General features: G+C 34.0%; 1 protein-coding gene across 1 annotated transcript; it reads right to left on the minus strand.

Annotated features, from left to right (window-relative positions):
* Positions 1-17,245: 17,245 nt before the first annotated feature.
* On the minus strand, positions 17,246-21,853 carry LOC110426804 (beta-glucuronosyltransferase GlcAT14B). Its single transcript, XM_021442111.2, has 4 exons — positions 21,089-21,853; positions 20,833-20,908; positions 20,601-20,716; positions 17,246-18,189 (listed from the first exon to the last, which is right to left on the minus strand). The coding sequence occupies exons 1-4, from the start codon at positions 21,678-21,680 to the stop codon at positions 17,675-17,677; spliced, it is 1,299 nt and encodes a 432-aa protein (XP_021297786.2). The 5' UTR covers positions 21,681-21,853; the 3' UTR covers positions 17,246-17,674.
* Between the last annotated feature and the right edge of the window lie 2,994 nt (positions 21,854-24,847).

Genomic DNA, 24,847 nt, shown 5'->3' on the forward strand with positions numbered 1-24,847 from the left:
ATTGTAGTTCTTGATTTGTCACTTCCATTTAAACTCATGTGTGACACTAGTGACCATGCTATAGGTGCAATGCTAAGGCAGAGAAAAGATAAAAAAAAAATTTCTATATATTATGCTAACAAAACCTTGACAGAAACTCAGATGAACTATACCACTATTGAGAAAGAACTTTTAGCTGTCGCATATGCATTTGATAAATTCCATTTTTATTTGATTGGCACGAAAGCTATTGTTTATACTAATCATTATGCAATTAAGTATCTATTGCTAAAAAAGATGCCAAGCTAAGGTTTATAAGATGGACATTATTGCTACAAGAATTTGACTTGGAAATAAAAGATCGAAAAGGCACAAAGAATCAAGTAAAAGATCATTTGTCAAGGTTGGACAATGCTAGTCAAGGTAATAACCTAACTTTAATTAATGAAAATTTTCCTGATGAGCAGTTATTATTTGTTAGTTAAAAGAAGGTACCCAGCTATGCTGATTATGTCAACTACATTGTAAGTAAACTTTTTCCTCTTGACTTAAATTTTTATCAAAAGAAGTTTCTTCATGATGCTAATTTTTTGTATGGAATGAACCATATTTGTTTAAGCAATGTGCAGATAGAGTTTTAAAGAAGAGGTTGAAAATGTTTTGAAGCATTGCCATTCATCAGACTATAAAGGTCATTTTAAAGGAGAGCAAACAACAGCAAAAGTCTTACAATCCATATTGTTCTGGCCACTCTTTTTAAGGATGCTAATAATTTTCTCTTCCATTGCGACAGATGTCAATGTGTGGCGAATATCGCAAGACAAAATGAGATGTTATTAGATAGTATTTTTGAAATAGAGTTATTCAACGTCTAGGGGATTGATTTTATGGGACCCTTCATCTTATTGTACAACAATCATTACATTTAGGTAGCCATGGACTACATATCGAAGTGGGTGGATGCTTCAGCACTGCCTACCAATGATGTAAAAGCCATATTGAATTTTCAAAAGAGGAATATTTTCACAAGATTTAGCACACCAAAAACGATAATAAGCCATAAAGGCAACCACTTCTGCAATAAATTTTTCACTACTTTGCTTGCAAAGTGTGGAGTAACTCACAAGGTGGCGACAACATATCATCCCCAAACAAGTGGACAAGTTGAGGCATCTAATTGGGAAATGAAGCACATATTAGAAAAGGTCATATCTCTATCGAGGAAGGATTAGGCCAAGAGACTTGATGATGCATTATGGGCATATAAGACAATGTACAAAACCCCTATTGGTATGTCCCTTTATAGTTTGGTCTATGGAAAAGCATCTCACTTGGCAGTGGAATTGGAGCATAAGGTTTTTGGGCTATCAAAAAGTTAAAGTTTGATTTAAAAGCTACGGGTGAAAAGCAATTGCTCCAATTAAACGAAATGGATGAGATATGATTTGATGCCTATGAAAATGTTAGAATTTCAAGGAGAAGATGAAAAGATGGCATGATAGGAAGATTGTTGAACACCATTTTGAGCCAAGTCAACATCTATTGTTGTTCAATTCTTGTTTGAAGCTATTTCCTCAAAAGTTAAAGTCAAAGAGGTTAGGACCATTTCTTATCTCAATAATGTTTCCATATGGTGCAATAGAATTAATGCATGACATAACCAATGCAAGGTTTAAGGTGAATAGGCATCAACTAAAGCACTATGGGGGTTGACATAAATCATCAACACTCTTCCACTAGTCTTTTCGACCCCAACTAAACGGAAATGAGAGTTTAGCAAACGATGTTAAAAAAAGTGTTGCTTAAGAGGCTACCCAAGTCTTCTTTACTTAAACATTTTTTGTTTATTCATTAATTGATTTCTTTTTTAGTATATGTTATTTTCATTTTTAGTTTTATTTTTCAACTTGTTGATTAATGCATTTTTTTCTTTTTACAGGTAACTTAGGACAAAAAAGGTAAAAGTCAGTGCCCATAAAGCTGGTTAATGCCACAAGTTCCATAGTGGAACCCAAGGTCTTGGTACTATTGCATAGAACAAGGGCTATTACAGCGCTCAGACTAGATGTGAAAAGCCTAAAGCCTAGACTGACTTTACGACACTCCAGGTCTAGAGCTACGGCACCGTGTCAGGCCCAAGGCCAAATATATACTTATTTTCTCCTAATAAGAAAGTTCACACACACACACACACAGAGAGAGAAATTCATTCGAAAAATGAGCATGGAGTTGGATGAAATATGAATTTATATAATATCCATGTTTTGTTTAGAGTCTAGAAGACAAGGTAATTTTTGAGGATATTAAAGGTGATCAATGAAGTAGTGCATTCTCATAGTTAATGTTTTCAACTACATTGTTTCATATTAGTTTTTGCTCAAAGACTAGAAAAATATTAAGTTTGAGGGTGTGATAACTCTATGATATAGAGTTATTTAATCACATTTTGGAAGCTACATTAGCTAAGTCCTTATGAGTTTTAGTTAGATTGTGTTAGTTTTTATGCTTTTTGTTATTTAGTTTAAGATGTGCTAATGTAGTTAAATTTACATAATTTTAGTTCATTTTAATGTTGAAACTCTCAATTTAAGCCAATACTAATTTAGTCCTTGTTTTGGTAAGTGCTCAAGTGTATAAAAGTGCATAAAGCTAAATGTTGTTGAATTATGCAACAGAAACTAAGTGCAAATTTTCACTAAATATGTTGCAGTAGTGCGAACATAACTTGAGCTATAGAGATTCAATAATGTGATTCTTGGACCATATGGAAGGTAAGAGCTAGACCTACAACTTTTATGTTTATCATTCTACCCAGATCATCCTCGAAGAAGGAGAAAATATCGTTGCAAGATGAGTTGCTGAAGTAGTTTCTGCACTAAGGTTCTATAAGGAGTAGCACTGTAACCAAGAAACACTCAAGGCCGTAGCACCCAACAGAGCATCAATGCTCCCATTCAAAAACCCAATAACTTGGAGTTACGACAGCCAAGGAGGAATAACCCTGTGCCAGTTAAAGATCACTAAAAAAAATATACAAGGTTAAAGCACCACGGCACCCAAAAAGTAAGGTCGCTACACTCTAATGTGGATTAAATGATTTCAATGAATTAGGAATTGAATTTTTTAGGCTTTAAGGTTATAAATATGTGATTTTCAGTAGCTAAAAGGAAAGAACTGAGAGTGAACAATTGGCAATTTTAAAAGAAAAGAAAAAGACTCCTTAATAAGAGAAATGAGAAGAAATCAAAGGCAATCGAAGATCAAGAATTGAGAGAGGCTTTGTTCTTTATTTTAGTTTTTCATTTCTTGCTTGTTTTTTTGCTATAGAAATGGTCTTTTCTTTTCAAATGGTTATGTTTGCTAAAAATGATAGGGAACTAAATTTGTTTTCGAGGATTATGGTTTATTTTAATATGTAATTTAGTATTACGATTTTTCTAGCTTAATATTATTAGGTGTTCAATGGTTTATTCATTTTTACACTTATTGACTTTCACTACTTTGTCACATCCCATTCCCTAAAGGGATGTGACCAGCGCATGGACCCAGATGAGTATAACCCACCAGGCCCAAGCAAGCCTGTTACCATAACCTCATTGAAAAATTCCTCATTACATGCGGTAACATCTTATAACATCCATTTACATACGAAACCATCAAGCATGCATTTATAAAAACTCATTATACAATTAAGGATCTTTTCAACTTATTTGTATAAGCTCAAGCATTTAGCATATATATATATTTGAAAAAATGCCACCATCATAGAGCACACCCACATTAGCTGTCAACAACACCCTCAGGTATCCATATAGGCAGTCGAGCCATCATTATAATCTCATACATAACATTATCAATATAGAATGCCTAACATGGCAACATTAACATAAACATGTTCATAGTGTAAAAACACAACATAAAGTAAAAGCAAGACTTGTCAACGAAATGTGACCGTCTCTCTAAGCATCAAGTGGCTGCTAGACACCTACCAAAGAATGAAGATCAGACACTGAAATCCATGGCATTGGCTACTATCTAACACTATCACTAATCTACAACAACATAAATGAGAAAAATAGCGTGTGAGTCACAAAGACTCCGTGAGTGGATACAGGAAAAGGACAAGTTAGGGGATAAGAGTATTTTGTAAACATGCACTTGTAATCTCATGTCTTACATAAACAATTTAATCATAGAATTCATAAAACATGTTATTTGAACACAGTTGAATAGCATTCGTATGAAAACATGTCAATATAGACCTTTAGGAATCCTTTACCTTCGAAATTCTCATCAAATTCAATCGAACAACCTACTCTGCACCAAAACTATCCATACATTCTTGAATGTATCAATGTTTTTATACATTTATCAATGCATTAGTAAAATATATCGATACATTTCACATAGAAATCCTCCTATAGCATTCTGTTTGGAATGTATCAATACTTAACCCATACATATCGATACTTTCGGCCTAGAACCCAAATTTTTAAGCAATATCCTCCAATTTTACCATTCCTTAAGTTCCTTACCTCTTGGGACTTTCTCTAAGGCTCAATCTTCTTCACTAAGCACATTTTCATGTCAACATAGAGTACAAATCATGAACAATGCTCAAACAACATTAGTATGCAACATGCTATAATCATTATAATTATGATCATTCCATAAACATTAAACTCATACTTTGTGATGGTATAGCCCCCATCAACCTTATGCCAACAATATACAATCTCATTGCACTTTGGATGTTTATGATGCATCATAGGAGTGAAGTCATCACTTGTATCCCGTGTGAATGGAATTAATCGCACTCATAGACTTCTCATACTCATAGCATTAAGTGTATGGAATGTCCGTCACACACCATTTACTCATCTCATAAGATATATGGAAAATACATCAGATACATAACCTCATGGCATTCATCATGCTTTCTCAATCATCTCATGTAGTATATAGAATATACATCATATACATTATCTCATGGCATTAAACATGCATATTTAATCACCTCATATGGTATATGGAATTTATATCATATATACAATCTTATAGTATACATCATGCATACTTAATCATCTCATACAATATATGAAATTTACATCACATTTATAATCTTATGGCATTCATCATAGCAAACATGCACATTATAACATCTATAAATAAGCATAAAATACCTAGTACCCATAGTAGTCCAAAGACCGGAGTTATCGAGTGGACTTCAAACAGTAGGTGCTTGTCCTCTTTTGTTGAAAACTAATACATAGTAAAGTATTTACATCATAATGGATTCGTAAATAGTTTGAAAACCATTGCATCAATCATATCACAATCACTAAGAATTTACTTTTCTTTGAAAATCATTTTTCGTTCTTGAAACTCAAATCCTTTGATAACCACTTTAGAGATATCATTTCAACATACACAAATAATCTTTTTCATAGAAATCATGCTAGCTATACATATCCAAATAATTTGAAAGTTGTGTATCCACTCACCTAGTTAGAGATTCGATTCCTAGCTCAAATTACAACTCCATTTTGGCTAAATTCATGGAGTTTTCAAGCATTCCTACCATACAACAATCATCACAATCATTTCCTAGAACACAAATCTCATAATAATCATTCTAGGTACTTTCAAAAGTACTTGATTTTAACTAAACAAATTTTCTAGCTAAAACGCTTGCTTAAAAACCCATAAATATTTCATTCTTACCTTAGGTGAACTTAAATGCTTAAGGAAATCACAAAGCCTTTACGATTTAATTACCAACAGAATATTTGGACAATAAAACAACTATTTAAGTTTTGAAAATCCAAAGCCAAAAGATTTAAAACTAACAATGTCATCTTTTTCCATTAAAAACCCAAATCTTGAAATTAATTATTTAAGAACTTTAGTTGCTTAAATAAGATTAATTTGCCATAAATTTTAGTACTTAGTAAAGATTTTAGAACAAATCTTTGTGAGAACGATACTCTACTTCATCACTATATTACTTATTTGTGATAGTGTGCACTTGTGTGAAAATTCAACAACAATTTTCTGTCAGCTTTCAGTTGACTAGTCCTCCTTTTAACTAAGTAAAGCTTATTTCCTTTTATCCCTAACTGATTAAAATGGGCTTCAACTGATTAAGAAATCTTCAAGTTTAAATTTTCTCATTTGACTTCATTTGAATAGTCAATAGTATTTGAATTTGAACTTTGGCACTTCTTGACTTTTTTCTTAGATCTTTAATTGATTAACTTTTTGCTTTAACTGATTAAAAAGCTTTTATTTCACACTCATGCAGTGCCCTTGAATACCTTAACTGATTAAGGCTTCTTGTTAACTAGTCGATACTTGTTTGTTTTTATTCTTTTTTTCTTTAACTGATTAACAGGACTTATATCAGGACAAGCATTTTAGACTTGCTTTTAATCAACAACAATATTAAGGGATTTAAATGAAATCCTGCACACTTAAGCAAAGGGTTAGACATTAATGAATGAGGAATATTTTGTTATCATCAAAAACATATGGAGTCAACATACATAAGTATGAAGAGACTAGTGTAAGAAAATCTCGTTAGAGTCTTCTACTTGAAGGCAACTTTAGTCTATCGAAGACATGATGATGAGGATGTTAGAGATCATGATGATTCCTTCTACACCTTTGTTGCTGGAAGTGAATTCATCGTCACTCTTACATTGCTACAAAAAGTGTTGAAGTTAAAACCTCCTATTAAAAACGCCATTACCTTCATGGGTGAAAAGAATGCCTTGTCTAAGAAAGAACTAAATGTTGAGTTCTTGGTTGGTCCTATCATTACACCAAAGTTTCCAGATAGTGCTTCAAGACTCAATTTGAATGATAAGATCCTACACCTGATTGTAAGCTGCACACTCAGACCTTTTAGCTCCAAGCACTCAACTGTTTTAATAGAGGGTCTGTGGTTCATGTACCACATCAAAAGGAGGACACCTATTGACTTGGCACACTTCATATACAAAGACATGGAGTCTTTGGTTAAAGGTACAAAAAACAACTTGGTGTATGGAATGGAAATCTCTAAAATGCTATATAACTGAAAGGTCAATACCTCAATTGATAAACCAATTATGTACAATAAGGTTAACTTTTTAAATAAAGGCACCCTTAATAAGATGGGATTTGAGTATGATGTTGCAATCAATGGGTGGATCAAGAAAGGTGATTCACCTCCATAAACTGCAACTCCACCTCCCTATGCATCCAACATGCCTGCTTGACCATCAGTCAATCCTCCACCAACATATGTTCCACCTCCACCAACTGGTCATGGGCCATTTCGATTGCCTTTCACGATGTATATGGCAAAAGGTTCAAATTAATTTTTGTGTACTTAGATGGACAATCAAGAAAGGTTGTTTAATGAACATTTTACTATAATTGAGAAAAAAAATTGAGGAAGTAGTGGCTACATATGCTCCCAAGTATCAAAACATGTTTGATCATTGCTGCTACTCCATCAACAAAATCAATGCCACCATACTCAAGCTTCAAAAGAGAATGTTAAAGCTTACAGAGAATCAAAGGCAACTTGCTGAAAACCAAAAGATCTTGAATGACAAGGTTGCCAAACAACCTTCTACATTAACCATCAACATTGAAATCGAAATCTCTAACTCAAATTAACTAGCACACCTCCAATCACCACAAACATAGCATTTGCATACATTTTCATCACATTTTGTATTTGTGCTTCTACGGTTATGAATCTTTTTACATCATTCTTTACTATTTAATGAAGTTCTTATTTTGTTTATCCACTTGTGCTATTAATCTTCTCATGTTTCCTAGAGCTTCAAAATTTTCTTTATACTCTGTTTTCCACTTTTTTTATATATAACAAAAAGAGAAAGAATATTTAAAGTAAATTTCCTAGCTTTCCTCGAATTTCGTCCCTAGATATGTTCTGAAAATGCTTTTAAATTTTTTCAAATAATTTGAAAGGTAAGCATAAATTCAAGGGGAGCTCCTCATGAGCAAATTTAGCTTTTAGTTTTGTCATATCAAAAAATGGGAGAATGTTAGTTTTAAAATTGGCCCTAGTTTTGAAAAAACAAAATTAAATGCTCTAAATATATACTTTGAAACTAAATGAAAATGTTTTTGAATTTGAAGAACAATCCTAAAAGAGTTTTGAAGTTGGTTGTGCAAAGAAAAAGCTTTAAATCACTTAAACTCTCAAGTTCCAACTACTAGGATTAACCTTTTGAAAGTGAAGGATTGATTCTAAGTAAAATAAAAAGCAAGATTTCCTTTCTAGAATAGAAAGAATCGACCCCTTAAGAAGGAAAAATGGATTCTAGAGCGAAGAGAAGCATTCTAAAAAACCACTAGAAGAACAGAAATTGACACTAGGTGAAGGAAATGCCAATTCTAGGATCGCAAGTCAATTCTAGGATGGCAAAGAGTAGAAAAAAGCATACTCTAAATGAGAAAATAGACCACCCAAAGAAGCAAGCATGAATCCAAACAAGTGAAGAACCAAAGAAAACAAGTCTGAATATTTGGATCGACCCCTCAAACATCAAGTGTCAATCCCTGAAGTGGCAAAACGAAAAAAAAAAATCAAGACTAGGGGGAAAAGGAAGAAATGGTGTAAATGATAAGGTTGAAGCTTCCAAAAGCAAGTTGTGAAATTCAATTTTGGCACCTGACGTGGAAATACAATCGACACCTAAAGAAGCAAAGGTCAATTCTCAACAAAACAGAATGGTTTTAGATGAAAATCAGACAAAAAGGATAGAACCTTTACACATCTACAGGTCAATCCACAAAAACTCTAGACTGAAGTAAGTGTCGATCCTAGACTATAAAGGATCGATCCTTAAAGAACCAATGACGCAATTCAAGTGGTCCCAATGATCAAAAATGGGACTCTAACTTACTTAAATGAGCAAAAAGAGCTAAAGATCATTTCTAAAAGTCAGAAAAGTATAAAAATTTTGAAAGTTCATTCTTTCTCTCTCTGCTGCATATTCTCTTAACAGAGCATTCTTTTGCAGTCTTTGTTCTCTGAAAAACCTTCATTCTCTTATACTTAGCTTATCAGCCTTGTGAGGTCATTAGCTTTGTAATCTTTGAGTGTATCCTTTACTGTTAAAGGTTTTACCTCTATCGAAAAGCTAGATATAGGTTACACCTCCATTAAAATGTTCTTTCAACAAGTTAATTTCTTATTACCAAATGGAACAGATATGAAATATTTTTCTTTTATAAAAAATTTAAAAAGAAAAGAGAAAAAACAAACACTGTCAACATATTCATCTCATCATCATATGACAACAATGTTATGGACTGCAAGTTTCGATTTTAAAATTCTAAACAAAAGTATGATATTAGCAAGAAAGAGAGAAATATAAGAGATATAATTGAATTTCCTGTAAGATCAAGAGCATAATCTGGTCTAATTAGTTACTTCCTAGGTACTGGTATGGTTATTCTTAGTTCATCCATTTAATTACCAGTGGAAAGCAGTTGAAAATCTAATCTTCATCGTGCCTTCTTGTGAGTCTCGACTTAGTTTTGAAACTATTGAAAACTCAGTGATTCCAGCTGATAAAGTTTGTAAAAGATGCAATTAGGGGTGAAGCAATTGCTGGTTGAAGGAGAAAAGTCAAGAAGCATACTATGTCGTTTTGGTCTTCTGTGAATAATTGAATGAAATGTTTGGTTGTTGTGTCGTTTTTGTTTCCTTAGTTTTTTGGAAAGGCTTAAACGCCAGTCCTTTATGTGTTTTTCGTCTAGTCTGTTAAGGCTATTAAGACACGTTTTGTTTTCTTATTTTTATTCTCTTAGCCGTTAGGCTAAATTGTTGCAATACACAGAATCCTATGTCTGAATTTCTATGCACAGCTAGTGGTACAGCAAAACACATATTCTAATGCTGAGTCATATGGCACCGTTAGCTTGATACTCATATAAATAAGTATAGAAAAGAATAGTTGGCGAATCTTTCCCAAAATTTCTTCTGGGTTGTTTTTCAATTTTTCTCTATTTTCTGGGTTTATTCAACCTAGTTCTTTGGTTATTTGAACTCTCTAATTCATCAAAGATTTCTGCATGGTATCAAAGCTTGTTTTCTTAAGGAGCCTGTGAGTTGATTTTCGTTTCTGGGTGATTTAGTGAGTGTTTAAGATGGCCATAGCTGGTTTCAGTGCAATTACTCCTCCGATCTTTTCTGGTGAAAACTACCCTTTCTAGGCAGTTAAAATGCACACTTATTTGAAGGCATTTCATTTATGGGATGTTGTTGAGTCTGGTGAAATCCCAGTGCAAAGGCATGCCAATCCCACTATTGCTCAGATCAAGCAGCATAGTGAGGAGGTTACCAAGCGGTATAAAGCTCTCAATTGTCTTCAAACAACAGTGTCAGAATCTATCTTCGCGAAGATCATGAACTATGAGGATCCAAAGCAAGTGTGGGGTAGTTTGAAGGAGGAATATCAGGCCAGTGACTGGACAAGGGCTATGTAGGTGCTGAATCTATCCAGAAAATTTGAATTACTGGGATGAAGGATGATGAAGGCATTCAAGACTATACTGACAAGCTGCTTAAGCTTGTAAATTAGCTTAGGCAACTTGGAGAAGAAGTGAGTGATAAACGAGTTGTTAATAAAATACTAGTGAGTATCCCTAAAAGGTTTAAAGCTAAGATCTCCTCTCTAGAGGACTCAAAAGAACTAACTAGGATCTCTATTGCTGAGCTCATCAGTGCTTTATTAGCTTAGAAGCAGAGAAGAGCTCTCAGGGGAGAAAACTTGGTTGAAAATGCTTTAGTGGCTAAGGCGAAGGGACTGATGAGTAAAAGAAGCAGTTTCTAAGAAGAATGATGGAAGAGGAAGTAAAGCTGATGAAGGGAAAAAGAGTAAAACTGTGGACAAATATCTGTCTTGTCCAAATTCCAAGAAGAGAAATCATACTACCAAATTTTGTTGGTATCGACCCAATGTTAAGTACAGAGCTTGTCACCAAATGGGTCATGTTGAGAAGGTGTGTAAGTCAAAGAAAATAAAAGCTTCAAATCAAGCAGATATAGCAGAGCAGGTTGAAGAAGCAGAAGAAGTGTTGTTTATGACTTAGATGGGAGGAGATTCTGCAAATTCAAGCATCTGGCTGTTAGATAGTGCTTGTTCACACCATTTCACAAGTAACAAATCTCTATTCTCTGATCTGGATACTAATTTCAATTCTAGAGTCAAAATTGGAAATGGTGGATTCATGAGAATTGTTGGAATTGGAACTATGTCCGTGAATACTGCATCAGGAGTCAAACACATAGCTAGTGTTCATTATGTTCCTGAGGCAAGTCAGAATTTACTGAGTGTGGGACAACTAGCTGAGAATAAGTATGCTTTGCTGTTTAAAGGTAGACAGTGTACTATGTTTAATCCACGGGGTTCTAAAATATTCACAGTAGAAATGCACAATAACTGCTATCCTTTAAATCTAGCTGATGCTGATCAAGTTGCTTTATACAATGAGTCTGATATTTCAGATCTCTGGCACAAACGTTTTGGACATGTGAACAATGATTCACTGTCACTCATGCACTCAGGTAAAGTTGTGGAAAGTGTGCCTCAAATTGTGAAACCTGAACAAGTGTGTGAAACATGTCAGCTGGGTAAACAGATTAGAAAACCATTTCCTAAAGTAAGTAAAAGAAAAACTACCTAGAAGTTGGAGATAGTCCACACTGACATATGTGGACGCATGAAGACTCCATCATTAAGTGGGAGTAAATACTATATCATATTTATTGATGATCTCACGAGGTACTACTGGATATATTTTATGAAGGTAAAATCTGAAGCCTTGAAGTATTTCTGGAAATTCAAAGCATTAGCAGAGAACTATTCTGACATGAAGATAAAGTCATTAAGAAGTGACAATGGCAGGGAATATACATCTGAAGAGTTTGATGATTTGCTGGCAGAATGTGGAGTGCAACATCAACTTACTGTTACCTATAGTCCATAACAGAATGGGAAAGCTGAAAGGAAGAATAGAACACTTGCAGAGATGGGCAGATGCTTGCTTTATCAGGTGAGGTTGCCTAAAGAATTCTAGGCTGAGGCAGTAAACACTGCAAATTACTTGTTGAATAGAACATATACTAGGGTATTGGGAGATAAAACTCCATATGAAATGTGGTTTGGATACAAACCATCAGTGTCACATTTTAGGACCTTTGGTTGTGTATGTTATGCCAAACTTCCAGATGAAAAGAGAGCTAAGTTTGATGCTAAGGCAGTTGTGGATGTGATGATTGGGTACAATGAAGTGACAAAAGGCTACAGACTTTATGATCTTAAGTCTAAAAGGATATTTATCAACAGAGATGTTAATTTTGATGCAAGGCATTTTTGAAACTGGGAGAATGCTACTGTTCAAGGATTAAAGAATGAAGATTTAACTGTTAAGGAACAGCTTCAAAATGAAGTTGAAGATGAATTATCAGATATTGAAGATGAGTCCAAACCAGTCAGGGGAACAAGGACTCTAGAAAAAATTTATATTAGGTGTAATATAGCCTTGATAAAGCCAATCAATTACATGAAAGCTTATGTTGATAGTAACTGGAAATGTGTTGTGGATGCTAAATTCAACATGATTAAAAAGAATAAAACATGGGTGCTGGTAGATAGACCTAAATATCATAATGTCATTGGTGTGAAATGGATATTTAGAACAAAATTAAACCCAGATGGGTCTGTTAACAAATACAAAGCTAGACTACTAGTCAAGGGCTTTGCACTCTGCATTTTTAAATGGCTATTTGAAGGAAGATATTTATGTAGAGCAACCAAAGGGGTATGTGGAAAAAGGGTCTGACAACAAAGTCTGCAAATTGTTGAAGGCCTTGTATGGTCTTAAACAAGCACCAAGGGCATGGTATGAAAGAATGGATGCACATTTACTGGATCAGGGGTTCATGAGGAGCACTACTAAAGCAACTCTTTATATAAAAAAGGCAAATGAGTCTGTTGAACTTATAGTTGCCTTGTATGTTGATGACTTGCTAATAACAGGACCTGAAACTGAGTGTTTAGCTGAATTTAAGTCTCAAATGTTGAAAGTTTTTGAAATGACTGATTGAGGATTGATGTCCTATTTTCTTGGGATGAAGTTCATTCAATCTTCAGGTTACATCATGATTCATCAAACAAAGTATGCTTATGACTTGCTAAAGAAATTCCATATGGACAAGTGCAAGGCTGTCAGAACTCCATTGGCAGCAGGAAGCAAGTTTTGCAGGCAAGATGATTCATCAAAGGCCAATGAAAAGCTGCATAGAAGTATCATTGGATATTTATTATATCTTGCTGCAACCAGACCAGATTTAATGTATGCAACAAGTTCCTGTCCAGGTAGATGCAGTCTCTAAATACAACTCATTTTATGGCTGCAAAACGTATCCTCAGGAATAAAAGGCACTGTAGATTTTGGTTTGAAGTATTTGAAGGCTGAAAGTAATGAACTTCAGGGGTATTCAGATAGTGATTGGGCTGGCTCTTGTGATGACTCAAAGAGCATAAGTGGCTATTATTTTTCTTTTGGAAATGGGGTATTCTCTTGGAGCGCAAAGAAGTAGGAGGTGGTAGCTCAATCATCTGCAGAAGCCGAGTACATTGCAACTGCTTCAGGAGCAAATCAAGCAGCGTGGTTAAGGAAAATTTTGAATGAGTTGGGTTTCTTACAAAGCAGAGGAACATTGCTTTATGTTGATAATCAGTCTGCAATGGCCATTGCTAAGAATCCGGTTCAGCACAGTCGTACAAAGCACATTAGGGTGAAGTACCATTTTCTCAGAGATGCAGTGAATGAGGGTGAAATAGACCTTGAATACTGTCCCACTAGGGAGCAGTTGGCTAATGTCTTTACCAAGGGATTAAGTGTGGATAGCTTTGAGTTCCTGAGGGACAAATTGGGAGTTTACTCATCTGGAATCAAGGAGGTGTGTTGAAAACTCAGTGATTCCAGCTGGTAAAGTTTGTAGAAGATTCAATTAGGGCCGAAGCAACTGCTGGTTAAAGGAGGAAAGTCAAGAAGCATACTATGTCGTTTTGGTCTTCTGTGAATAATTGAATGAAACGTTTAGTTGTTGTGTTGTTTTTGTTTCCTTAGTTTTTTGGAAAGGCTTAAACGTCAATCCTTTATGTCGATTTTGTCTAGTCTATTAAGGCTATTAAGACACGTTTTGTTTTCTTGTTTTTATTCTCTTGGCCGTTAGGCTAAATTGTTGCAATGTACAGAATCCTATGTTTGGAATTCTGTGCACAGCTAGTGGTACAGCGAAAACACATTTCCCAATGCCGAGTCATATGGCACCGTCAGCTTGATACTCATATAAATATGTATAGAAAAGAATAGTTGGATCTTTCCAAAAATTTCCTCTGAGTTGTTCTTCAATTTTTCTCTGTTTTTTGGTTTTATTCAACCTAGTTCTTTGGTGATTTGAACTCTCTAATTCATCAAAGATTTCTACAGAAACCCTGTTTTGTCAGTTTTTGTTTACTTTTTCTGTCTGATATCCCTTGTGAGGAGGCCAAGCTACAGCAGCATAATTTGGAGTATGGTTAGGCCAAATATTCTTTAATTATATGATGTTAAAATTTATCAATTAAGTAAATGAAAAAGGCTACTAAGTATGGGCTCTAACATAGTATGTATTTTGACAACATGGGATAAAAAATTTTTAAAGCTCAACGATGGATGGGGCTCAAACAAGCACCCAGCTAATTGTTTGTTCTGGCATCCCAACCCCACATTAATCCTTCTCCAGCTAATTAAGTAATTTAATAATTAATTAATTAATTCTTTCTCCATCATTATTTGGACTAGGATTAGGCGGTGAAGCATATGATTTAGCATAAGCTAGGTGGTCCTGTTTTGGTATTTGTTTAATCAACCACTTGCAAACTGATTAGTAGAAAATTACAATGTTTCATAATTTAGAAAACAGCCATCCGACATCGTTGAACATGCAGTCTCCTGCAAGATGATTTCCCACTTTTGCCAAGCACTACTACAGTCTGTGATAAAATTTTTCTTCATCTCGGGAACTATTTTTTTATGGGAAGAAAAATGGAGAGGCTGCTGTTAATTACAGGCGCTGCCGGCTGCTGGGGTGTGGAAGACTGAAGAGCACTGCAGCAAGGCAGCAAGCGCCGGCGGCCTGTGCATGGCAAGATTCTTGCTTATATTGCTCAAATGGTTTCTCATAACTCTCTTTAACACATATATATGCTCTAGGGTTTGTAGTTGTTTTACTTTTTGTTTGCGGGGTCGAGGTGTGGGGGCTAGAATTTCATCTATCCTAGGATAAGATACTACATTTTGTCTACCCTTTTATCATTTTGTGACTTTGTCAAAGGAATGCATAGTTAAAAGAAGCGAATTAAAAACAGTGGCCTCATATATCTTAGCTAGTAGTATTAAAATATGGTCCATTTTCCAAGTTATTTATTGGATTTGATATCAAGGAGGGATTACAGAATTGATGCTTCACCTGCTAGGCTTGTGTACAACATCAAAACTAATTGATATCATTATCATCCTACATGACATCACTTTATGAGATGATTAAGCTGATTTGATTACTGTATCGTTGACAAGTGATAAACCAATCATTAACACTACAATATTTGTCCTAGATTTGCAGGCTTTTATTGTAGTTTGTTTCCTTTTATCTGTCCTGTGAGTTTTCTTTTGCTTCCTTACCCTGGAGCCATCTCCTTATAATCATTTGATGTGTCTTTCTTTCTAGGGAAAAAGATAGAGAGACACATCCTTTTGAGTTTAAACTTGGATGTTTTGATGAATTCCGAAAACAATTGAACAAAAACCACCCACGATAACATAACAACTCTGTCAAAAATGAGAATCCAAAAACCAAAGAATCAGCCGTTCGATTGCTACTAGCCATACATATTCCTACTAGTCCTGGATGTCAGAAGAAACAGGGAACTACGTATATATTACTCAAGAAGCTGCAGAAGATAAGGAGCGGTGCAGAAAACCAAGATATTATAGCAAGAGATGCGGAGGGACTCCTGTCGTAGGAGAGATGACGCTTCCTGCCATCAAAGAGGCATGCATCCCTTTTCAATTTGAGCGGTAAGCTTCATCTCTCCTTGACTGAAGCCCCTTCAATTTCTTCCAAAGGTGTATATTTTATACTTGGTTACTCACAATTCTTCGAACTTGACCAGAGGTAAGCACCTCCTTTCTGTTTATTTTACCAGTCCGGTGAAGTGTATATCATATCTTACTGCTTCTAATGGCTTGTATGTCCTGTAAAATAGGTAGGATTTTGCCTGCCTTCTCTTCCACTAATTAGCTAAATGCTTTCGGTTATTTCACATTCTTGTTGCATCCAATGAGAAAGGACTCGTGTACTTGCAAATTGGAGATAATATTGGTGCCTAAAGGTAATGGATAACGAACAAGGAAACCACGATTTTCATGAGGATAAATAAACTCCTACGACCCAAAAGAGAATCTTGTGGTAATTTGCTCTTCATTTATCAGAAGAAACTCATTAATTAGTCTGCTATACTTTATTTTCTTTAACTCGTTACAGACGTTAGGCCCAACATCCGCCATTGCAAGACTAACAAAAGGAGCAGGAAAAGGGGTTCATTCAGACGGTAAGTTGGCAACTGAAAACGTGTTTAACAACCCAAATCCAGCCATCAATTTTGCAGTGTTTACAGGAGAAAACGGAGCAGACGAAATTGTGAAAGCAGAAGAAGGTTTTCCTTTTGGCTCTCGTGATTCAGCATCAAAGACTGCAGTTGCAAAGCCACGATTAGTGTGATGGAGATCATGTGTAGCAATTGGCTGACTACCTTTTTTTCACTTTGTAAACCAATCTAGAGTCCATTTGAATAAGTTGATCAAATTTATGAATCCAAGATTCTAATAGACAAAAAAATCTCTACTAAGGTTTTATTCTTTCACTGTATGTATTACCAGTATTGGGTTTCAATACACAAAATACATATTACATAAGAAAATATCATTAACTGTAAAAGTAATTCATTAAGCATAATAATAATAGTAAATCCATCATTAGTTCTCAGGTCATTAGTATTATTTTCATAAATAATCTGGACTTATTTGGAGTCTCTGACAGCTTCAGCTTGAAATTAACAATGACATATACGTCTTATGCTAATAAAATTCACTTTTTTACCAAAAAAAAAAAAAGAAAAAAGAGGTCTTATTTTCATAAACGATGTATATTTTATAATCGATTCAATTTGAAATAAAACCGTGTAATCCAGGGCATGAACAAGTAACTAGTCCTTTAAAATGGGACAATATTATATTTCGATGGTAGTAAAATTAAAACTTTTCTTCAACAGTTGTGATAGTTACATAACACTACAAAAAAGATACTAAGATTTCAGTGGGGGCAACTGCCCCCGTTTCCACCACTGTAAATCCAACTCCGATCACCGCTCTATAATTGATATCCATCTTAATCGAGGTATTATATAAACCAGAGAGATCATGTATACTTCTATCATTCCTTTTACCCCTTACCCGAAGGATCAGTTACTACTGGATTGCATCATCTCCATCTTCTGATATGAGCATAACCCAACCCATTGGCATGAGTGCCTCCCTTAGCAGGTTTCCATTGGTATTATTTGCATTGCCGCGGCCTAAAATTGTCATTGGATAGAAGAGAGCTGATCAAAGTTTCCAACCTTTTCGCTCCAGGACCCGGCCTGAGGACTGTTGTATTACCAACAACAGAACAAGGATCAGTCCCATTTTTCCCAATTCCTACACACCAACCGCCAGGAGTTGACATTCCTGGACCCCGAGACAACAGCTCAGAGTCAATTTTGTCAAGCACTGGGTCTTCCTGAGGGAACTTTCTCGCAAAAGGAGCATTGCTGTCTATCATTCGTTGCATGTCATTAAGCTTGAGGTGATGCGGATGCTGCTTGGGAGGGTTATCCCATGATATAAAATGGAGATCACTGTTTACAGTAGTGTTACGGAACTCTTGAGCATTACAAATGACAGTGTGGAAGTAACCTTCTGGAGAAGATAAAAAGTTTGCATAGTACATGAGGGCTGTTCGAGGTAGGTTGTCCCATCCCCAGATGCAATAATCAATAAAAGGGCGAGAAAGTGCCATCCACGCAGAACCTATTACACAAAAAGATATACTTGTTAGAGATACCTAATGCAGACACTACTAGACATACATATGGCTGTCTAATAGATTCTTGCAACAAGGTAGTTCAAAGAACATTTTGCCAAAGAACAAATGATCATATTTTCCGATCAGAGTAGCATACATGATACAACAGCCAATTCCAGATGTAATCAACCACTTCATGGGAATGTTCCAATATCCGGACTTAAAAGCATACTACTTCATGAGAATGTTCCAGTAGCATACTAATGTTTCTTCTCATTAAGTATACTAAATTAGAATATATTTTCTCTAATGAGACTCAATAAACACAAACAATTGATCACAAGATTAGATTATTCAACGCATAATCATGAAACTTATGCAAAAAGCACAAGTAGTCACAGACTCACAGTTATCATGAAATTTCAATGAAATTGCAAACTTACAAGTTACAAACTTAACATAACATACATGCATATGGTTCATCGTTTAGATATCTGAGTTAATTGGAACATTAAATCTATACTGTTTTGCCTTAAATTGTTAATTTACGAAGTTTTAAAGAACAGAACTATTTTGAGCCTTCATTTTACTTTAGTTACCTTCATCCACATTTATCAAATAAATAACAATCCTACACATAAAGGAAATCAAATGACATGGTATGTAGAAATGCAGAATCACACTGACTTAAATCAGAAAATGAATATGGAAAGGTAGAAAATAAAAGAAAAACAAAAAGAAAATTAATAAAGAAATGTTGTCAGCTAAACTTGGAAGCCAAAAGTAAATGATCACGTCAGTCCTAGCAACACAGAACAGAACAAGAATAAAGCTATATTTGGTTAATTAATTGCCATGTAGCAATGCAGAATCACACTGACTTAAATCAGAAAATGAATTCGGAAAGACTGAAAAAAAAAAAAGAAAAGAAATAAAGAAATGCTGTCAGCTGAACTTGGAAGCCAAAACTAAACGATCACATCACTCCTAGCAACACAGAATAGAACAAGAATAAGGCTATATTTGGTTAATTAAGTCCCTGTCATTGCTTAAAATAAGCATTCCGTGTGGCAATAACTTCATCATCCTATTAAGCCTTAGTTATGAGAGTTAAGTAAAGTTTATTTTATGCTAAGAAGCAGTTTTGACTTCTGTGTTCTCATCAAAGAGATGAGAAAATTCAAGGACCTGCCGCAATATGACATTTAATTTCGTTTAAAAAAAGAAACACTAAAAAATAATAGGCTATACTAAGGATAGGAACTGTCAGAGACGAACTAGGCCAGGTTCAAAGGAAACTTGAGTGATCTCAGGGCTTTAACTTCTTCTGTAGAAAGAGGGAACACAGGGGAAAATGAATGCTGACAAGTACAGATAAAATTATCTTTTTAGCACATCCAAGTTTCCATAAACACTTTGGCAATATTATAAAACTAATTGTAAATGAATATGCGAATGCTCAAGAAGCATATCTCTCCTGAAAAACCTTTCAATTTCAATGTTTTAAGGGGAAGTGAGAGAGTGAATTGATAACCATGAATTCACTGCATAATTGACAGGGGCATTATCAAAAACTCCCAGAGCAATTCAAAACGTTTCCATGGCTATTGAGGAACAAAGAGAAGATATAAGTAAAAAAATTTAGTTTATTAACAAGATATTTCTGCCTTGCACCAATTTTCCTGAATGTTTATCACCAACAATCCCTTGTGCCCAGCATCAAAGCATTCTTAGTGTGCATTTATACGCAATAGTGCATTTATATGACACTGCAACTAGTCATTTAAACGAGTGAAGCAGTGTAGACATGCCATTCTACAAGTTCTACATATTTGTCCACTTCCTTTGGATCAGAAATTCCAAAATCTTGTAATGAAACGAGAGGCATTAAAAACAAAATTATTATCTTCTAGATAGTTGCATCAATAAGCTGCTTTCATGCAATCAGAAAGTAGAAGAGAACATGAAAGGAGAAATTGCATGTTCTCCACAGTCCACCCAGTTGACCTCAATCCAAATTTTAGTTCAATTAAATCTGTTGTTCTCTGAAAACCCAGAACCAGAGAACATAACGTTCAGATTTCAAAAGTCTTAACTTTTGACCTCTAATTTGCTTATTAAAGATCATCAGGTGAAAACTAGATTCCTATTTGAACCTCAATTTCACCATCCCAACAATATAACCAAATTTATTCAGTGAAAATATTATCTAAAAGAATTTTTAAGATCTCCCGGAAATCATTATATGACCACCAACTATGCCAAGAAAATGAAACAGATTGAACTGATACACAGAAAAGACTACATAGGCTGTATCTCTAAACAGAACTAATCGAAAATTGGCAAATACAGCACCACCAAAATTACCACAACTAAATACACCTGAAAAAAAAATTGAGGCTCTCAGCATCTTTACCTGTAAAGAGTTTGAATGCAGTTGGAACACTTCTCCTCTGTGTTACCCAAAAGACATCAGCTTTTTTCACACTATACAACCCTGGATCTATAATAATTGGCTTTGCCCGCTGAAACCTGCCAATTACAACAACAAAACCCAGTGATCACTCAGTTTCCAGAAATATAAAGATAGCCAAAAAAGGAAACTCTAAAGAAACGTAAAAATTAAAAGCATTAAAAGAAGTACTCACTCCTTCCACCCAATATTGCTTGTATGATCAATGAAATTCAGATCCCTTGGCAAGTATGAAAATGTGTGCAACAGATCTGAAAAACACCCAAAATCCCATATCGAAAACCAAAGTCAAATGTCCAAAAAAACAAAGCTAAAAACACAAAGGAAACGGTTTTTTCCAATACCCAATTCCAAAAATCAAAGAAAGAGGATGGACTTTCACGCAAAATAAAAAATGGGAAAAAATTATCTTTTCGGAAGATCCAACTCACCATCTTGGGTAACAAGGGGATAATCAGAAGCACTAAGATTAATAAACCAATCCCAATCTCCTCCTTCTTTCAACAAAATTGCAGCAGCATGAAGCGTATTAGCAACCATAGTAGGTCCTCTATAAGTAACCAAATTAGCTTTCACAATCATCCTAACATTCCCAACTTTATTAAACACTTGATGATCTTTCACAAACTTCTCCAGATCGAGTCTCTCTTCAGAGCTAGCTTCCCTGTCAAGATGGACTACGTATTGGTTTAAGGGATGGTAAAGCGCTAAGAGGGTCCTTTTCAGCATGCGGCCGTCGCCGGCGGAGCCGGAAACGAGGTATGCGAAGCGGGGAGGGGGAGGGAGGGTGGAGATGGGGATGGGTTTTAGCTGGTTCTCCACGAAAGTGGAGGAGCCGCCGATTACGGCGGAGGAACGGTAGAAGAAAAGAAATGGGGAGCCGTCAAAGGAGGTTAAGGTTGTTAGAAAGAGTAAAAATAAGGAAACAATGGAACCAACAGCTAAAGGGAAGATCCATCTGCGCTCCATTGCTTGATTATTATTGTGACGAATTTGCATGTAATAGGATTTTAATCTCTTCATTTCTTCTTCTTTTTTTGTTGTCTCTCGTTCTCCCCTTGCTTGGATTGGAAAGCTTGGGAGAGAAAAGGAAAGGGCAAAAGTTGTGAGCTGATCTGAGAGAGTTAAATTTGCTGCTTTTGGAGTGAATTTAACTTATTCTTTGAGCTTTCTTTTTCTGGTGCGTGTTAGATACGGGGAAGGAAAGTATTTCGCCGTGAATGTGGGGGAGCTTAGGAGAGATTAATTAAGGCTTCATTTTTGGATTAATTAGGACTTAATGTGGGGAACCATGATGACTTTTGCAAACAAAATATCTAGACTCGTTTTATTTCTTTTTTTTATACAGTTTTTAGGTTTAATTATCATAACAAATATTACTATAAAGAAGAATAATTACATATATATATATTATTATAAAGATATGACTTCAATTTAGATCGATAATATAAGGAATAAATATATAATAAAAATGAATATACTCTTTGCTATGGTATGGTTACGATAATCTCTTCTCAGTTTAAGATGATGGTGAGTTTTTTATTATGGAAAATGTGGCTTTTGGCCTTTCTATATCAAATGGTATATTATTCTTTGAGTCTGATTATTTGATTGTAACTAACAATTTTTTTTCTTTTAATTCAATATATATATGAGAGAGAGCTTAAAAAAATTGGAAAAATGCTAAGTAATTATATGATCTTGTAAGAATATACAATAAAACTTTTATAAATTATTGTCCTGGAATTATAAAAATTTTATTTAAACAAAATATTATTTAATCGATAAATTAATAATTTATTAATTTATACATTAATTAATAAAAAATTAATTTATCAATGTATTTTTTTTTCAAAATATTGAAGTTAATACATGTATTGTATATTGTGATTATAAGAATATTATTTAATTATCAAATTACGAATTATAATTATTTAATATTAATTAAAATTATTAATTTATCGAGTATTAATTTATCGGGCTTTTACTATACTAGCAATGATAAAATATTAAGAATTTGTATTTTTATTAATGATTGGTGTATGATTTTTTGTGAAAAAATTTAATATTGGAATTATTTTTCTTAAAATAAAAAATTAAATTTTATTAGTCCAAGAAATAAATTTAAAAAAAAGGGTTTCTAAACTTCCAAATCAAAATCTTATTGCTTAACTATTAATGAACAGATTTTTTTGGCTATAAGCTAAACATAAAACCTCTCTAAATCTTAGCCATATGTAACAATTAAGTTAACAGCCTTTTTTTTAAAAAAAATCTCGATTTATATGATCAAGAATGAAGATTTCCACAATCAAAACTCAAACGTTCCAAATAATATAAATTTTGTTGTAATATTTTTTTTATTTAAGACATACTTGAATATACAACTAATTTCATTTCAAAGTTAGGTATTTATGTCAAAGATCTTATTAAAGAAGCAAGGCAACCCACATCCTCAGTTGTTAATTAATTAGTAGATTTTTGGTTTACAATTTTTAATTAGATTTTTTGAAATGATTGATAACCCCACACATGTATAAAAATAAATAAATTAAAGTCCTATTAATTTTTTTCCCTTTTAAAAAATTCATGTCCTACAATTTTAAATCAATAATAATAATAATAATAATAATAGTATTATCAAGACCAAGGCTTAAGTTTTTTTTTTATTATTTCTCTCTCTCTCTCTTCTTTAAGTAAGAATAAGATAAAGCTATCACTAAATTAATTGTGCAATGAATTAATCTTTTGCTTTAGGCCATAATTTCGCATATATGCAAAATTTTCTTTATAAAATTATGTTAATGCTAGACCAGAAACGATGATAGAGATGGTCTCTCTATTGGGGCATTTCTTCCATAAGTCGGTTGACTTTGGAAACACGCTGAGAAATAAATGATGAATTACTCCTCTACAAGTTAAGTCATGAGAAAATTCCGATTGAAATTATACATTTTCTTGGAGACATAGCTGATTTTAGTTGAAAGTTAAGGACGAATGATATAACAAATCACATAAGCAATATTAACGCTGGAAATATACGAGAGAATCAATTTGAATTATCATTACAGTCATGATCTTAGCACAGCACGTTTTCATTCTTGAATTTTTTTTTTTCTCAATTTATATATATATATATATATATATATAAAGATAAAAGAATTTATGTCATTTGGTTCTTAACGGGTCATAGTGAAACTCTTAATGAGAGTAATTAAAGAAGTTAAATACTCAATTTTTTTTCCTTGTTTGACTTTGACCCAATTTAAATCAGATCCTTGGTATTCGTTGTAATGAAGTAGATTATGCAACATGCAAATTTATTAAATGTACATCAGTCATAATTTGGTGAGATGTTTAAGGAATAGTTTGATTAAAGTGTCAAAGATTACTTCAACTAATTTAACCATATACTTGGAAATTGGGATTCATAATCATTCCCCTTTGAGGGGACCAAAGGAAAATTGACCGGAGAAAGAATGGCATGGCATGAAGAAACTGGAAACCTGTTGACCTAACTCAGTTTGTCACCAGTGAAATTCATATTCTCATTGATTGAGACTGAGTGACTCTTTAACTGGAAACTAATAAACCTACCAAACCAAATTGGCCTGCTCTTATCCAAAATTAATACATAATTTACCTTTGTTTTCTGCATTTTAAGTATTAAGTATGGGCTGATGAGTAAATGACAAATGAATCAACTATCTGCCAATCTTGGTTAATAGCAAGGTTCAATTTTTGTTATAGTCCAATAACCTTTGTAGGGCTGTTGTCTAGTTCCAAGCTTTGCTATGTTAATCAACTATCCTCTTAGTCAATCCATCAACAAATATATCTTCAGCCTTAACTTATATCATCTTCAACTTATTCTATTCTTAAAGAAATTTTTATTAATTCAACACTTGTTCACTTAAACGCGCATATTAAATATCAAATTTGGAATATTTCATTATCATCAAAATTAACATAGAGTTAACAATTTCTTCTTTTTTTTTATTTCTTTGGTGTGCAATGTGGAAATCATTACAAAAATATCAAGCTAACCAAAATTAAAATAAATTACTTGAGGAGATAATCTTGCATGTTCTTTTTCTTTCTTTCTTCATTTTTTTTGTTAAAAAAAAAAAACTCTTACAATATATGCTAATTTCCTTGTCTCCTTGCATGATCTCTGCTCACTCTTAGAG

Source organism: Theobroma umbraticum, unplaced genomic scaffold (genome assembly GCF_002168275.2).
Source record: "Theobroma umbraticum cultivar Fairchild unplaced genomic scaffold, ASM216827v3 scaffold_12.0, whole genome shotgun sequence".
NCBI lineage: Eukaryota > Viridiplantae > Streptophyta > Magnoliopsida > Malvales > Malvaceae > Theobroma > Theobroma umbraticum.